The following is a 17957-nucleotide window of genomic DNA, read 5'->3' as shown; positions in this document are numbered from 1 at the left end:
TGGGTCAAACAGAGCTTGGATGGGGTGTACAGGTACAACTGCCCATGCAGCTTCAACACGATACCACAGTTCTTCAAGATAGTGACTGGCGTATTGTGACGAGCCATTTGCTCGGCCACCATTGACCAGAAGTTTTCAATTGGCGAGAGATCTGGAAAATGTGCTGACCAGGGCAGCAGTCGAACATTTTCTGTATCCAGAAAGGCCCGTACAGGACCTGGAACATGCGGTCGTGCATTATCCTGCTGAAATGTAGATTATCACAGGGATCGAATGAAGTGTAGAGCCACGGATCGTAACACATCTTAAAAGTAACGTCCACTATTCAAAGTTGCCGTCAGTGCCAAAAAGAGGTGACCGAGACGTGTAACCAATGGCACCCCATACCATCACGCCGGGTGATACGCCACTATGGCAATGACGAATACATGCTTCAAATGTGCGTTCACCACGATGTCGCCAAACACGGATGCAGCCATCATGGTGCTGTAAACAGAACTTGGATTCATCCGAAAAAATGACGTTTTGCCATTCGTGCACCCAGGTTAGTCGTTGCGTATACCAACGCAGGCGCTCCTGTCTGTGATGCCGCGTCAAGGGTAATCGCAGCCATGGTCTCCGAGCTGATAGTCCATGCTGCTGCAAACGTCGTCTAACTGTTCGTGCAGATGGTTGTTGTCTTGCAAACGTCCCCATCTGTTGACTCAGGGATCGAGACGTGGCTGCACGATAGTTACTGCCATGCGGATAAGATGTCTGTCATCTCGACTGCTAGTGATACGAGGCCGTAGGGATTCAGCACGGAGTTCCGTATTACCCTCCTGTACCCATCGATTCCATATTCTGTTAACAGTCATTGGATCTCGACCAACACGAGCAGCAATGTCGCGATACGATAAACCGCAATCGCGATTCGCTACAATCCGACCTTTATCAAAGTCGGAAACGTGATGGCACGCTTTTCTCCTCCTTACATGACGCATCACAACAACGTTTCACCTGGCAACGCCCGTCAACTGCTGTTTGTGTATGAGAAATCGGTTGGAAACTTTCCTCACGTCAGCACGTTGTAGGAGTCGCCACCGGCGCCAACCTTGCGTGAATGCTCTGAAAAGCTAATCATTTGCATATCACAGCATATTCTTCCTGTTGGTTAAATTTCGCGTCTGTACCACGTCATCTGCGTGGTGTATAAATTTTAATGTCCAGTAGTGTACAAATGGTAACCAAGTTTGAAAATTATTCGCAAAGCACGCTGCTAGCCCTACTGGTGACTTAAGGCACCAACAAAATGTAATGGACCTGAATGTGGCAAGAATAATAGTCGATACTAATCGATGGGACCATCACGGGAGGGTACACAGGAAAACAGGTTTAGAATCTAGTATATGGTGTGAAAAAATTTTCGTCTACGGCGTGCAAACGGTTCTTTAAATGCTGCCCAATGGAAACAATTGTACTTCCTTTTCTGTGTTCGTAGTAAGTGCAAATGTTTTGTAGAAGACCCACAGAAATTGCTGTATGACGATTGAGACACCTGATACTGTAGACTACATTTAGAAAATGAAAACAAATAGGCCTCGACCCAGATTCGGAGCCTCGACCACCCGCATGCTAACACAAAACACAGTCCACTTCACCAACTGCACAGCACTATTCCTATGGGTTTCACACCCACTGGTTACAGTTGTATACATTAAATTATACTGTCTCTTAGTTGGAACAGGAATATTTTTCCCCAGTGTGTATGTTCAAATTTCTTATCACGTACAAGTGCTCGCAACTGTTGGGCTTCACTATAAAAATATCAATTAGTCAGTGTAGCAGTACATAGCAATTTGTGACTGCCATGATACCGGAAGTAGTTCGTTAGTTATATGCCACTGCATAAAGCAATATTATTATTATTATTATTGTTATATTGGATGGTAATTATTAAATGACTAGTTCAATTATTACAAAAGTGCATATTTCAAAATTAGTTATTTTAGTTCATAAAAAGAAGCTAAGGGTACAAAGTATATGTTTAGAACAGGTGTGTATTTTTGTATAAGTCTTGCATCTAAACTCCCTAAAAGATCACCTAAGGGGACTACAGCACAAAAGGTTTCTTCTTCCAACAGAAATTCAGGTCTGAAAGGGCTATTTACTGATAGAGGTAAATACCGTAAATGTGTTCACAGTTATGCCAGGTTGCCCATCTTTAACGTCCATTTAGTACCGGAATTATGCCCACGACGAAATTTTGTGACCGACATTTTTGTATTGCTGATACATGAGGAGTAACTCTGCCAAGTCCGAGTGCGCGAATTTTTCTTCCCAATGTATGCTTTACATACTGCCAACTCATAGTGACCTTGATAACTACAAAACTTATATTTCCTAAATATGATGTTCTGAGCATCCATAACTCGTTGGCCGGTCGGTGTGGCTCAAATGTCTCTGATCAATATGGGACTTAACATCTGAAGTCATCAGTCCCCTAGAACTTAGAACTAATTAAACCTAACTAACCTAAGTACATCACACACATCCATGGCCGCTGCAGCTGGCCCGGTCTGTGTGGCCGAGCGGTTCTAGGCGCTTTAGTCTGGAACCGCGGGACCGCTACGGTCGCAGGTTCGAATCCTGCCTCGGGCTTGGATGTGTGTGATGTACTTAGGTTAGTTAGGTTTAATTAGTTCTAAGTTCCAGGGGACCGATGACCTCAGATGTTAAGTCCCATAGTTAGGTTAGGTTAGGTTAGTGTTTTTTTAACGTCCCGTTGACAATGAGGTCATTAGAGACGGAGCACAAGCTCGGGTTAGGGAAGGATGGGGAAGGAAATCGGCCGTGCCCTTTCAAAGGAACCAGCCTTGCATTTGCCTGAAATGATTTAGGGAAATCACGGAAAACCTAAATCAGGATGGCTGGAGACGGGATTGAACTGTCGTCCTCCCGAATGCGAGTCCAGTGTGCTAACCACTGCGCCACCTCGCTCGGTAAGTCCCATAGTGCTCAAAGCCATTTGAACCATAACTCGTTGTAACATCTCCTGTGCCGAAATCGATATTCAAATCAAATGGTGCAAATGGGTCTAAGCACTATGAGACTTAACATCTGAGGTCATCAATCCCCTGGACTTAGAACTACGTAAACATATCTAACCTAAGGACATGACACACATCCATGCCCGAGGCAGGATTCGAACCTGCGACCGTAGCAGTAGCGTGGTTCCGGACTGAAGCTTCTAGAACCGCTTGGCCAGCGAAACCGATGTTACTTAACCATTAAGACACTCTTACATCAGTGAAAGGTTAGACTGCTGTAGTATTCCGAACTTTAACAATCAAAATTTAAATGCGGATGTTACAAACTCATAGAACCAATTGATGATATTGTATATCGATGGCAGTTGAAGATAAGTGAACTGACAGGGAAAAGAGGAAATGAAAGAGTAAAATTGGGCTGAACTCATTTTTGTAAACATAGCTGGGTTGCAAAGCTAGGTTTCCTATACGTTTGACAATGAATACTTACAATGTGTATGTACTATCAATTTTGACTTATGGCAGCCATACATGTGCTGCCAGTGCGAAACTGTTCACAAACAGATGGTCGCTGAGAGAACAGTGGAGAAAAATTCACGATGACCATTAATAGAAGAGACAAGACGATGAGCGAATAATCAGGGAACACAGTGAAAAGGAAAACGTAGCTATGACATGAACGAAAATACAACGGAGTGGCAGGCGAATCATGTATGCAAGCAATAAAGGTAATAGATGGACCAAAGGAATCAGAAACCAGATGCATGTGTATAGCTGGAGACTGTGACGTAGCGATGCGTTTAGAGGAGTGTTCAGTGGATGTCAAATGGCTGATGATGTGTAGCATCTATTTCAAGTTACTCACCCAGGCCAAATGCTCTGAGATGAAACAAGAAATTTAATTTATAGATTCACTTTTACGTCGCGTTATAGACTTACGGAATTCCTTATTAGCAGTTCGTTGTTTTGCACAACGAAATCGAATCATACATTCAATAGCCTGTGGTTTATAGTCAACATTTATGTATGTACCTCACAAGGGAACCTCCCCATCGCACCCCCCTCACTATGAAAAAATAAGCAAAATATAGAAACTGCCGTGTCCATTTGCAAGATACGTTGCATCAAGGAGACTATGAGCTCAGGAGCCCCGTGGTCCCGTGGTTAGCGTGAGCAGCTGCGGAACGAGACGTCCTAAGTTCAAGTCTTCCCTCGAGTGAAAAGTTTACATTCTTTATTTTCGCAAAGTTATTATCTGTCCGTCCGTTCACTGAGGTCTCTGTTCACCGTAATAAGTTTAGTGTCTATGTTTTGCGACCGCACCGCAAAACCGTGCGATTAATAGACGAAAGGACGTGCTTCTCCAATGGTAACCGAAAACATTTGATCGCAAGGCCATAGGTCAACCGTTTCCTCTACTGGAAAACACGTCTGATGTATTATATGCGACACTGGTGACGGCATGTGCGTCACATGACAGGAATATGTTGTCGACCCACCTAACTTGTACACTTGGGGAATGGGTAAAAATATTCTTCTACCTTACCCGATGTAGGTTTTCTTGTGGATGTGATAATCACTCCCAAAAAAGTGATGAAAACATAAGAGTATGTCACATAAACTGCAACAAATGAATGCAACAACTTCACAGTCGCACAGTTTTCCCTGTGCCTGCCAAAACATGATTTTAACGTTTTAAAATTTTTCCGTCTGTAGACCGTCAAATCCTACATATGTCCAAACAAATCTGAACATGTCCTGGAATTTTGGAGAGCGAAGTTGATTATGAGTGTGTGTCTGAACTATGATAATTGTCTGAAAATAAAAAGTTAAACTCTTCTCTCGAGGGATGACTTGAACCAAGGACGCTAACCACGGGACCACGGCGCTCCTCAGTTCACTCTCTCCTAGATGTTGCCTATCTTGCTCATGGACTACTCAGTTTGTATATTTTGCTTATTTTCTTATAGTTTCACACAACTTCTTCCTGTTTTCTCGATTGATGTGTGTTCAGTTTTTCAAGGCCTATCCACTGTGCCAACGTATAACTAAATCTGAGGGGGGGGGGGGGGGGGGGGACGATGGGGAGGTTCCCTTGTCGAAAGTGCAAGGGAATTTGATAGTTTATGGGATAATGACTTGAATACACAGAAATGCTGTGTTACGCGTTATCTCGAGTAGACGAGCATTATTCGTCGCAGTAATGTGGAGGTATAAGACGATTCTTAATGAATACTTTGTCCATGCGTATACGTACTGCCAGGGGTTGGACGGGTATGTACCGAACTTCTCCTACATCGTGCATGTACTTATTTCACAGGGTTACAGTGCTAGCTGAATGTTCTCTAAAACGAAGGTTGTCCCAGTCGTGTAACAACCAAAACTTACCTGCAGTCACTCGTGAGAGGATTGTAGGCGTGGCCGGCAGCGCACTCCATTCGCTGGGAGTTTATGTTCAGTGCGGAGCAGAAGTGGAAGACGCTGCAGTTGTACGGGTCTGGGAAATACCCGAGGCCGTGGCAGGCGATGCTGCCGGTCGTGGGGGCGCCGCAGGTCGTGGGGCCAGTCACGCAGGTCCCCTGCTCGGCACTGCACCTGGTGGTGCCCTGACTGCACGTCTCCAGCACCACCTCCTGGAAGCCTCCCTGGCCGTTTGACACGCAGAGGATCACCTATGTGCAGAAAAAGGCGCAAAAGCTCCTTTCAGCTAAGGAAAGTGCTCTTCACCAGACTGAATCTACTGACATCAAATATTCCTCTCGTAGCGGTCCGGAGCGATACAACCACTACGGAGGGGTGGAGAGCCACTCCTCCAGCTTGTCAGGATAGTATATGTGATGACTGTCCTTTCGGACATGTACAAAAGAACAGACACCAATTTAATCCTGCAGCCACTACAAATCAAGACATCATTCTGATCATGCATCGACCATGAATAAAGACACAAAGGAATTAAAGAAATTAGCTGCCACTCGGCACAGCATCTGCCTCGTAAGCGGGAGACCTGGTTTCGAATCCTGGTCCGGCACAAATTTTCAGCTTGCCCCATTGATATAAATCAAATGGCTCTGAGCACTATGCGCCTTAACTTCTGAGGTCATCAGTCGCCTAGAACTTAGAACTAATTAAACCTAACTAACCTAAGGACATCACACACATCCATGCCCGAGGAGGATTCGAACCTGCGACCGTAGCGGTCGCGCGGTTCCAGACTGAAGCGCCTAGAACTGCTCAGCCACTCCGGCCGGCGATATAAATCAACACCCTCTGACAGCTTACGTCTTTAATTCCTTTGTGTCTTGATTCATGGTGGCTGCAGGATCAAAGTGGTGCCTGTTCTTTTAGAGATGTCCAAAAGAGAAAACACCACATATACAGGGTAGTCCTTTGATAGTGACGGGGCAAATATCTCATGAAATAAGTATCAAACGAAAAAACTACAAAGAACGAAACTCGTCTAGCTTGAAGGGGGAAACCAGATGGTGCTATGGTTGGCCCACTAGATGGCGCTGCCATAGGTTAAACGGATATCAACTGCGTTTCTTTTTTTAAATAGGAACCCCCATTTTTATTACATATTTATGTAGTACGTAAAGAAATATGAATGTTTTAGTTGGACCACTTTTTTCGCTTTGTGATAGATGGCGCTGTAATAGTCACAAACGTATAAGTACGTGCTGTCACGAAACATTCCGCCAGTGCGGACGGTATTCGCTTCGTTATACACTCCTGGAAATTGAAATAAGAACACCGTGAATTCATTGTCCCAGGAAGGGGAAACTTCATTGACACATTCCTGGGGTCAGATACATCACATGATCACACTGACAGAACCACAGGCACATAGACACAGGCAACAGAGCATGCACAATGTAGGCACTAGTACAGTGTATATCCACCTTTCGCAGCAATGCAGGCTGCTATTCTCCCATGGAGACGGTCGTAGAGATGCTGGATGTAGTCCTGTGGAACGGCTTGCCATGCCATTTCCACCTAGCGCCTCAGTTGGACCAGCGTTCCTGCTGGACGTGCAGTCCGCGTGTGACGACGCTTCATCCAGTCCCAAACATGCTCAAAGGGGGACATATCCGGAGATCTTGCTGGCCAGGGTAGTTGACTTACACCTTCTGGAGCACGTTGGGTGGCACGGGATACATGCGGACGTACATTGTCTTGTTGGAACAGCAAGTTCCCTTGCCGGTCAAGGGATGGTAGAACGATGGGTTCGATGACGGTTTGGATGTACCGTGCACTATTCAGTGTCCCCTCGACGATCACCAGAGGTGTACGGCCAGTGTAGGAGATCGCTCCCCACACCATGATGCCGGGTGTTGGCCCTGTGTGCCTCGGTCGTATGCAGTCCTGATTGTGGCGCGCACCTACACGGCGCCAAACACGCATACGACCATCATTGGCACCAGGGCAGAAGCGACTCTCATCGCTGAAGACGACACGTCTCCATTCGTCCCACCATTCACGCCTGTCGCGACACCACTGGAGGCGGGCTGCACGATGTTGGGGCGCGAGCGGAAGACGGCCTAACGGTGTGCGGGACCGTAGCCCAGCTTCAAGGAGACGGTTGCGAATGGTCCTCGCCGATACCCCAGGAGCAACAGTGTCCCTAATTTGCTGGGAAGTGGCGGTGCGGTCCCCTACGGCACTGCGTAGGATCCTACGGTCTTGGCGTGCATCCGTGCGTCGCTGTGGTCCGGTCTCAGGTCGACGGGCACGTGCACCTTCAGCCGACCACTGGCGACAACATCGATGTACTGTGGAGACCTCACGCCCCACGTATTGAGCAATTCGGCGGTACGTCCAGCCGGCCTCCCGCATGCCCACTATACGCCCTCGCTCAAAGTCCGTCAGCTGCACATACGGTTCACGTCCACGCTGTCGCGGCATGCTACTATTGTTAAAGACTGCGATGGAGCTCCGTATGCCACGGCAAACTGGCTGACACTGACGGCGGCGGTGCACAAATGCTGCGCAGCTAGCGCCATTCGACGGCCAACACCGCGGTTCCTGGTGTGTTCGCTGTGCCGTGCGTGTGATCATTACTTGTACAGCCCTCTCGCAATGTCCGGAGCAAGTATGGTGGGTCTGACACACCGGTGTCAATGTGTTCTTTTTTCCATTTCCAGGAGTGTACATTACCCGTGTTAAAATGGACCGTTTAACAATTGCGGAAAAGGTCGATATCGTGTTGATATATGCCACATGGTCGTCTGGAGACCGGTCTTCTTACGACCGTGATCACCGTTGCCAATAATCATGTACAGTGACAACATACTTGTCAAGTTTTTTGGTGTTGCGACTTTTTTCCCGCCAGTGTTGTTTCTATGGACAGGTCCCAATCAAAGTTTCTGGGAAATCTCCTCTGTTGTATACATATGCTGGAGTTGAAAATGACTGGCAAATAAACTGTTAAAAAAAATGGGCATTATCTTCATATCTGTGAATGAGTATGAACACTTTTTCATGTGGCGCAGGGAATGAGGGGATAAGTCTAATACAACTAAAACAATGTTGTTCTTCGAAATACAAACGAATCAATAGTCTAAACAGTGGCAGTTTGTTCGAAACTGCGTATATTTGACAGCTCGAATGGGAGCTTTTCACACATATAAGGTAACAGATGTCTATGGACAGGTCATGCAGTTCCCTTAAATTACTGAACGCTGATTTGTGACCGCGCAGTTGGTGCCAGATAGCAGCCTAGGTGTCTTCCAGGGGTTTCAAATTAAGCGAATTTGGTGGCCAGCACATTATGATCCTTAAACCAAAATAGTACGAATCTGGCCTCGTGACACAGTTATGCTACTGCAAGATGCCATCGAGTTCACTGCACCAGTGCTGTACACCGTCGTCTGACCTGCTACCGACCGACGCCTATCCTATTTTACAGAGTAGGCCGACCTCAGACGTTCATGTTCTATGATGAAGCGTAGACATCCAACATGTTGTTGTCCGCAGAATGAACCTTTCGCTTTGTAGCACATTGTGAACTGATGTCAAAGTTAAAACTATTTGGTGGACCCAGACTCGAACCCGGGAGTTTTGCTTTTTGGGGGAAAGTGCTCTTGTTCTAACAGCTGATCTACCCAGGCACAGCCTTCCCCACAGATTTTCTTCCGCGAGCTCCTGATCTCCTACCCTGCAAACTTCTCAGAAGTCCTCCTGCATAGCCTACGGCGCTAACACTCCTGGAATAAAGGATATTGCAGAGACATGACTTAGCCACAGCCTGATGGGTCGCTTCCAGAATGAATTCCTTACTCTGTAGCGGAATAAGCGTTGATATGAAAGTTCTTGGTAGATTAAAGCAAATGGGACTTTAACCTGGGACTTTTGTCTTTTATGAACAAGTGCTCTTCCAGGTTTTCCTTCCTCTCCTTCACCCCATCCTTATTCGCCATGCTTGTCTTTTCTGCCACGCTTCAATGCCATTTGCTTATGATGAACTTGCATTTTGGTAGAACCATTAACAATAACTGTCTCTGTTTCTGATTCGTCCATTTCCAGATGACCACCACCGCAGGGGAACACTTTCAGCTCAGTTCGTAGATTGGTTTCCAATTTATTTCACAATCTCTTCATGATTTATGTGGTGCATCAGTTTCCTGAGGCTTGTTTGTTGAATTTGGCTTCTCTTAACTATGAGCACTCCACTCGCCAAAAGCCCCGTACTGCCGTCTTGGTTGCTCCACATTATGATGAATGTATCACCGAACAGCAGAAATTGAGCTAATCGCTTCTTCTTGTTAAAAGAAATGTTTACATCATCTTTTAAAAATGAAAGTAAATGTACCACTTCGTCTGATGTGAGGATGAAGTTCCCCTCTGAGATTTCTTCAGCATAAAAATAAGGTACTTCCGATATTTCTACTTCAGAATAAATGTCTGTCACCTTTCCAGAAAAAAACTGTACCACATATGAGAAGAAAAGTCATAATACTATAATTATTTTGTCCTTGAGTTTGCGTCTTTCCCATTTGATCTGTTCACTAAATTTCACAGAACTGTATTTTTTTAAATTGCAAAGAATTATATACCTTTTTAAAATTTTCCAATGTTTTCTAATAGTCTTTTGTCTTCATTGTGCAATGAATCTGAAGTGCAGTATTTTTTTTCTTTATTTGTCGGGAAGTAACGTATTGTATGGTCATTAGCCAAGCTATGGAACTCTTTTTTTATATGCATATGGCTCTTCATTGGGATTTCGCAGAGCAGTGTATGCAGTTGCAATAGTTAGTAGGGACATCAGGTGGAATAAACGCATATGATGATGCTATAGGCTAGTGGGCCGCTCAATATCGCGGTCACTAGCCCCCATACAAGTTCCCAATCTTTCCAGTTCCAATCTCGCCACTTCCGAAAGATGATGACAACACAAACACCCAGTCCCCGGACGGAGAAAATCCCCGTCCCCGCTGAGAATCGCACCCGGGACCCCGTAGTCCAGAGGTAACAACGTTAGCCACTAGATCACGAGCTGCGGTTGAATAAACACAGATGCTCAGTCTTGGGCAAAGCTAGTGGTAGAGTTCAGTTCACTGGCAGGATACTGGGAAACGCTATCAGCCTATAAACGATTGCAGTCATTCTTGGTGGAGCCAGTACACTAATGGAACAGAAGAAAATCTTAAGAAGTGGTTCAGTGGTAAGTATTCTCTCCCATGTGCTTCACAATGATTGGCAGAATGTCGACGCGGATGCAGATGCAGATGTGAGTCAGTGCAGTTTAGAAACGCACTCCGTTTCTCCAATCGTGAAAGGGTCGATAAGACTTGTGAACAAATTCAAGTTTGTCGTCATGACTCAGAAGGTCATTTCACGCTTAGATCGTGCGTCAACTATCATTTTACAGAAAAAAGGATGTCTATGCTGGAAGCTTCCCTCCAAACAGGCGTGTACCACCGCGATCTCATTCGAGCAATTAATTGCTATCGTGAGGCACAAAACACAACTCTCAATGATAAGAGCTGAAGTCGTTTAAGTAGGCTGTTAAGGTTTTTTTTTATTGGTAACGCCACATAGCGCTCTGTATGAAAAATCACTGGCTGTGCTGTGTGCAGTCAGTGGCTGGTTGGCATTGTTGTAATACTCGCCATTGTAGCGTTGGGCAGTTGGCTGTTAGCGGCGCGTAGGGTTGCGCAGTTGGAGGTGGGCCGCCAGCAGTGGTGGACGTGGGGAGAGAGATGGCGGAGTTTTGAAATTTGTAAGAATGGATGTCATGAACTGATATATATATTATGACTATTAAGGTAAATACATTGTTTGTTCTCTATTAAAATCTTTCATTTGCTAACTGTTCCCATCAGTAGTTGTGACTTCTGTAGTTTGAATCTTTTATTTAGCTGGCAGTAGTGGCGCTCGCTGTATTGCAGTAGTTCGAGTAACGAAGATTTTTGGTCAGGTAAGTGATTTGTGAAAGGTATTGGTTAATGTTAGTCAGGGCCATTCTTTTGTAGGGATTATTGAAAGTCAGATTGCGTTGCGCTAAAAATATTGTGTGTCAGTTTAAGCACAGTCTTGTATAAATTTTTCTGAGGGGACGTTTCATATGGCGACCCTTAGCCGAGGATACCTCACTGGAATCTTCTGATTTTTTCTTGTAGTTTGTGTAATTACTGTAGATACTGTTTATCGCTAGCGCGTAATTGTAGAGAGAAACTCCTTTGTAGTTGTAGTCTTTCATTGTTGTACAGTAAAACAGTTGTGGCATGCATGTAGATTTGCAGCAAGTATTTCGCAGCTGCGCTTGCAATTAACGAGATATTATTTTCAGTGCTACGTTAATGTGTTCTCTTATTTTTGCTCTTTAAATTGTAATTTTCTGTGTTATCGTGTGAAATATTGTGACAATAATAGCGTGTGAAAAACGTAATACTAGGCTCCAAAGTAAACTGAGAAATGACAGTGAAGACGAAAGCAGTGTGTTAGCGCCACCGAGTAATGAATTAACTAATGTTCAGAGTAGTAATTTGGTAATTGCGCATAGGGAAATGGAACGGGCTTCAGACAATGGTGTAGGCAGTGAAACAATTAGTGAATAGGGAAGCATTATCGATCGATCGGTCGGCAACAGCTCGTGTCAGGAATCCGAAATGATAGGACACAATCTTGCAAATACTGTACATTGAGGTTTTGCATCCTCACCGTTTTCTCAAATAAGTCAAGACACATTTTTTGCTTGTCAAAATGTGAATGTTGCCGGTGCAAATGCACTGCCGAAAAGTATAGAGGAACAGATTCCGGACACTAATACATTATTATTGCAACTAATGCAACAAATGAAACAAAATCAGAGACAAAAACAGCAACAGTTAGACACAATGGAACAAAATCAGAGACAAACACAGCAAAATCTTCAAAAGTTAGACACAATGGAACAAAATCTTCAAAAGTTAGACACAACGCTTGAACAAACACGTGAAGATTTAACTAATGAGTTACATAACATTGAATCGAAATGTCAAAAAGTCTGTAATGACGTAAAAACACAAATTTGTGAGCATTTTCAACCTATTTTTTCGCGGCATGAAAATGTTACAGAATCACGAAGCAGCCATAAAAGAACTGCAAACTATTGTTCATGAAAATCACGAGACCTTCCAAGCTAAAATTGACTCAGTTGCATCTACCGATTCGGTTACCCAACTTGCAAAAACCCAGGAAAACTTAAAGGACACAGTAGATACGATTTCAACACAAATGGACACTCTGAAACTTGGTTCAGAAAAACAGACAGAGGAAATAATTTCACTATCGGATGAAGTAACCGAACTTTCAGATCAGTTCACTAACTTATCTACAAAGGTAGATGATGATCTGAATGGCACAAAACCTGTAGCCTTCACTGACACTGAAGAGTATGAACAAATTAGAAAATTCAAACAAAATCAGAATCAAATTAATACGCAATACAAAAGAGAAATCCGGGAAGTACAAGATCAGTTGACGCAGGTAATACAAAAATTACATATTTCAGAGGACACTCGCGCTCCAACATGGGAAGAGGAACTTAGATATACGGAAAAGCCACAAAATAATAACACAGGGCATTTCGGAAATCATGAAAGAAATTGGCAAGGTGCACCGAATTTTGAGATGGAACCGCCGACACGACGTAACAATGACCGATATGCTACTCGCCGACACGATGATTTTGACTATAAGCTGTTCATTGCTGCACGTAAATTCAAAACGTTTAAGAATTCTGGCAACGACATTCATCCACAAGCGTGGCTTCATCAATTCTCTCATTGTTTTCCTCCCAACTGGTCATTGGAACACACATTAGAATTTATGTGTGGCTACTTGGAGAATGAATCAGCTGTAAGAATGCGATCGGTCATTCACGATTGTCACAGTCAAGGAGAATTTTATCATGTCTTCCTCTCAGCATATTGGTCCCAAGCCACACAAGACCGAGTAAAACATGGCATCATAATGATGAAATATTTCGAACAATCAGAATTTTCCAGTCTTGTGAAATATTTTGAAGACATGTTGCACAAGAATCAGTACCTGTCAAACCCACACAGCCCCTCAGAACTAATCCGCATTTGCTTAGTCAAATTACCTGAACATTTACGACATATTATTTTGGCTGGACGTTGCAAAGACGACATTGAAGCTTTTCAGGGACTCTTACAAAAATTAGAAATTGACACTGACAATCGTGGAACGCGAAACAGGAACACAACAATTACAGGTCACATCCGGGATGAAAGAAATAATAACTGAACACGACAAGGCTATTCTCACAACACAAATCGTGACCAAAACAGACATCACCCGTATGATAACCGTTGGCAGAGTAAAAATAATTACAGGGAAAGATCACCTCTCCGCAGTAGTGACTATCACAGAGACAATCAGAGAAACAGACAATATGGGAACCAAAATAATTATTATCAAGGGAGACAGAATAACTTTAGACGCAACGGTCCAGCGCGCAGTTACGATTCAGAGAGAAATTCTCCACCACGTGACCGACAAGAAAGAAACTATGGAATCTACCGACATGACGACAGACGATGTGATCGTAACGACAGACCTGAATTGCAGCATAACTGGCGGGATTCAAACAGAGCAGGGCCCTCTCGACAAGGTGAATTTGTAGAAGTTAGGTCTCCAAATACCAATAACGACGCGCGCCAATAAAGACACAATAGGCAATGACTAATACCGCTGGCAGCCACAAAACGTACTTCTGAAACTGACGACGCAGCTGCCGTAGCTAGTAATTACGTAAAAATGGAAGACATTAGGGACATCTTACTCCAGGAACACGACGTAAAACATAACAACGTTGCATATCCTGTGATTCACATTACAGTAAATGACGTAAAATTTACGGCAGTACTTGACTCAGGCACTCCCATTTCAGTAATTAGTGAAACAGCTTTTAGCAAATGCAACAAATCGAACGATTGCCCCACACTTCCGTTACCCAAGATTAAATTACAAGGTGCAGTCATTGGAAAAAGTGTAGATGTACGCCAACAAACCAACTTAGAATTCTTTTGTCAAAGCCGCAGCTTGTCTATGAACTTTCTTATTGTTCCATTATTGTCGACGGAAATTATACTGGGAGTAGACTTTTTGAATGAATACAAAGCAATCTCAAACTTTCGCGATGCTGAAATAAATTTAGAGAAAGAAGGTAAGTCAATAGCTTTGAAATTTGAAGATTGGCTCTCAAACCATGACGAGGAAATTAATCGGCTTTACCTTCTGTTAGACAACAGTTCGGAAGTTTCTACGGAACTAGACACTAACAATCACTGTGCAAGTACTGACGGGGATCATATCGACGGCATATTTGAAACTAATGCGTTAATTCAGAATAAAATTCAAACAATTGAGAATTGTAATGACACTGATAGACAGGACCTTTTTGAGACTTTACAAGCACATTCCAGAGCTTTTACTCACAAAACAGGAACAATCAAGGAATTTCAGTACCAATTTCGTGTTCGTGAGCATACTAAATTTTGTGTTAGACCACACGTAATTCCAGCACATTATAGGGACCGTGTTAGAACAGAAATACAATATATGCTTAACAAGGGCATTATTGAGCCTGCAGTAAGCTCATACAACAATTCATTACATGTTGTTGAGAAGAAAAATGGATCTATCAGGCTTGTCTTACATTCGAGACAAATCAATACTATCATTATTCCTGAAACAGAAAGGCCGCTAACGTTGGAAGAACTTCTTCAAAATTTTAATGGTGTGAAAGTGCTGTCTTCCTTTGATCTCAGATCCAGCTTTTATCAGATCTAACTTCATCCAGAATGTAGAAAATACACAGCTTTCCTTTGTTTCGGCGTTTGTTATCAGTTTCGGAAACTTCCTTTTGGTTTGAACATTTCTTCGGCAGCATTCATTCGCGGGCTAAATTCCATACCACCTGAGTTCTTAAAACGTCACATCACCTTATATGTGGATGATATTCTAATAGCAGAAGCCTCATGGGAACAACATAATCGCATCCTCAACAATTTATTACGTATTTTTGCAGAATCTGGAATTACAGTTAACTTGGAAAAATCTGAATTCGGTAGGTCAAAGGTGAGGTTTTTGGAACATATTATTTCTTCTGAAGGCATTCAGCCAGACCCTGAAAAGTTAGAAGCAATCAGAGCCATTCCAGTTCCATCCACAAAAAAGAAAAACAAGTTCATTCCATTGCTGTAATCTGTAACACCTGAGGATATAATTACATTAATCCTCAGGGAGGTACACGCCTACTTTTTGTAGCATGTGTTTGGCAAGCACAAGGAGCCCTAGCTAATATGGTATTTGCTTATACAATTTTACACAGCGGTACCACATTTCTCTAACACAGAATTACACAGCTATCTCATCATTTAACTGAGAGAAACAAACATTTATTATACTACATCAGTGACAGATGTTTACGTATTTACACTGTTGGATAACTTCACACTTATGAAATTGTATTTTGTCTGTACTTTGTGAACAGTTCATATTTTTTCGGAGCCATTTTGATACTATGAGAGCTTTGAATGACATATTTGGTATGAGATCATGATTTTTAAAGTACGTTTGAGGTAGATGACACTATTGAAATGAGCAAAGAATATTTTTTTTAGGTTTTGAAATTGTTGCAGAAAGCTATGACGTTTTTGAGATTTGACTGAGGTGTTATGATGTTATTATTACGACGACGATGTGAATTATGCTGCTGAGGTATGTTTAAGCTGATGCTATATGAGTTATTTGGCTATGCTACGTATCTGTTATGATGAAATATTGAAGAGGTGTCGACGAATATGTATATGTGTAATAAGGTAAAGAATAATGAGTAGTGGTTAGGGACTCCGGTTTGTGAAAAAGGTTGTTGGAAACCAAGAATCGTACTTTAAGAGTTATGAAATGTTTGTATATGCATGAATGTATCACTATGCTGGCGAAAATTTTTTGGGCACTATTATATTTATAGGATTTTATTTTCTACACATTTGTAACGCTAATTCTTAACCTGTGAAAATATTTTTATATGAGACTATCACTATTTTCTGTCTACAGACCCAGTAAAGAATCATTTTATGATGTACTTTCTTAGAAAAGAGAGCACAAATAGACATTTCCCTTCACAGGAATTGCGAAAATAATTTTTTTACGATTTGGTAACTTATCTGCTAGCGTATGTTCTCGTGATGCATCACTCTAGTGTTAAGATGTGACATAGGTATTAAACATTTCTACTGTAATATTTTTTCTGCTTCAGCTTTGTCGTGTTTAGATATAAGTTATTGCATTTGCTGCTGCTGTTTGCCAGGCATAATGTTACTGAATTTGACTTTGTATTATTCTGTTAAGCCAGTTTTACTACAAATTTATTCTTCTTGTTTGCTGCGCATTGCCTTATATTAGTTTTAATATTGCTGCTTGCTTTGACAACTCCAATTTTTTTCATTGCTGTTTGTATTAATTGTTTTGTGCTGCTGCATTGCCTCGTCCCTTAGTTTAGCATCCGAGCTCAGTAGATTTTAAGTTAGCTTAAGAGGGGTAGACTATATAAGAAAATGAGATGCGATGAATTGGAAGAAATGCATTGAAAAGCTATAAGAAAATGGTTTGGCCAAAAAAGTATTTTGAAAGAGGATAGGAACAAAAAAGTAGGGTTTAGGGACAACAGGTTTAGGTGGGATTTTCTTGGAAATAAATGATGAGGTAAGATAATGGAAAATAAATAATGAGGTAAGAAATATGGGAACATATAAATACAAAAAGCATGCTTGGATAGAATTTTTTTGGTGGAAACAAATATTGAAATAAGACGAAAGATCTATGGAATGAAGTTTTGGGTTGGACTGCAGTACCAAATGTTACACTGAAAACAAACCCTGTCCTTTCCTTGTGTTATCCCACTATGTGTTTGTGTACCCTTGTGTATTTATGTTCTTCCGGTCTTTATATGTTTATCTGCTAAGACTTATGTTGCAGAAGTTTTCTAATACTCAGCTACATGAACTATGATGAGGAATACTGTTATCCTCAAATATAATTTGCATTAATAATATGTTATTTACTTTGTACAGATGTTAGACATTATTAATTCTGTTCTGTTTTAATGCTCATGTGTGAAGTTTATGTTTCAAAAGTTATTTTGATCTTTATGTATGTACTTATGTCCTAATTCTTGTGACACTGATGTATATGTTTATTTCTATTCTTTTGTAAAGCCCCTATTACTACAAATGTTATCTATACTATTATGTTCTTTAATGATATATTTTGTACCTTTGTTATTGTATTCTCATGTTATAAAATTGTAATTGACACCAGTTCATCAAATTAAGTAACTTGTAAACCACATTTCACTGCACACGTTTCTGTTGGTCATAGTATATGGATAATATGTGAGAAGTAGGGACTGACAGTGTT

The 17957-nt window shown here is 42.3% G+C and overlaps 1 protein-coding gene across 1 annotated transcript in view; it reads right to left on the bottom strand.

Annotated features, from left to right (window-relative positions):
• Nucleotides 1-17957, bottom strand: part of LOC126278477 (threonine-rich protein-like) — a 56033-nt gene that overhangs the window by 17608 nt on the left and 20468 nt on the right. Inside the window, exon 3 of the mRNA XM_049978624.1 lies at nt 5418-5701. Coding sequence (XP_049834581.1) covers nt 5418-5701 — 284 coding nt within the window. The remainder of the gene's footprint in view (nt 1-5417; nt 5702-17957) is intronic.

Source organism: Schistocerca gregaria, chromosome 6, assembly GCF_023897955.1.
Source record: "Schistocerca gregaria isolate iqSchGreg1 chromosome 6, iqSchGreg1.2, whole genome shotgun sequence".
Taxonomy (NCBI): domain Eukaryota; kingdom Metazoa; phylum Arthropoda; class Insecta; order Orthoptera; family Acrididae; genus Schistocerca; species Schistocerca gregaria.
This window is presented reverse-complemented; position numbering and strand designations above follow the sequence as displayed.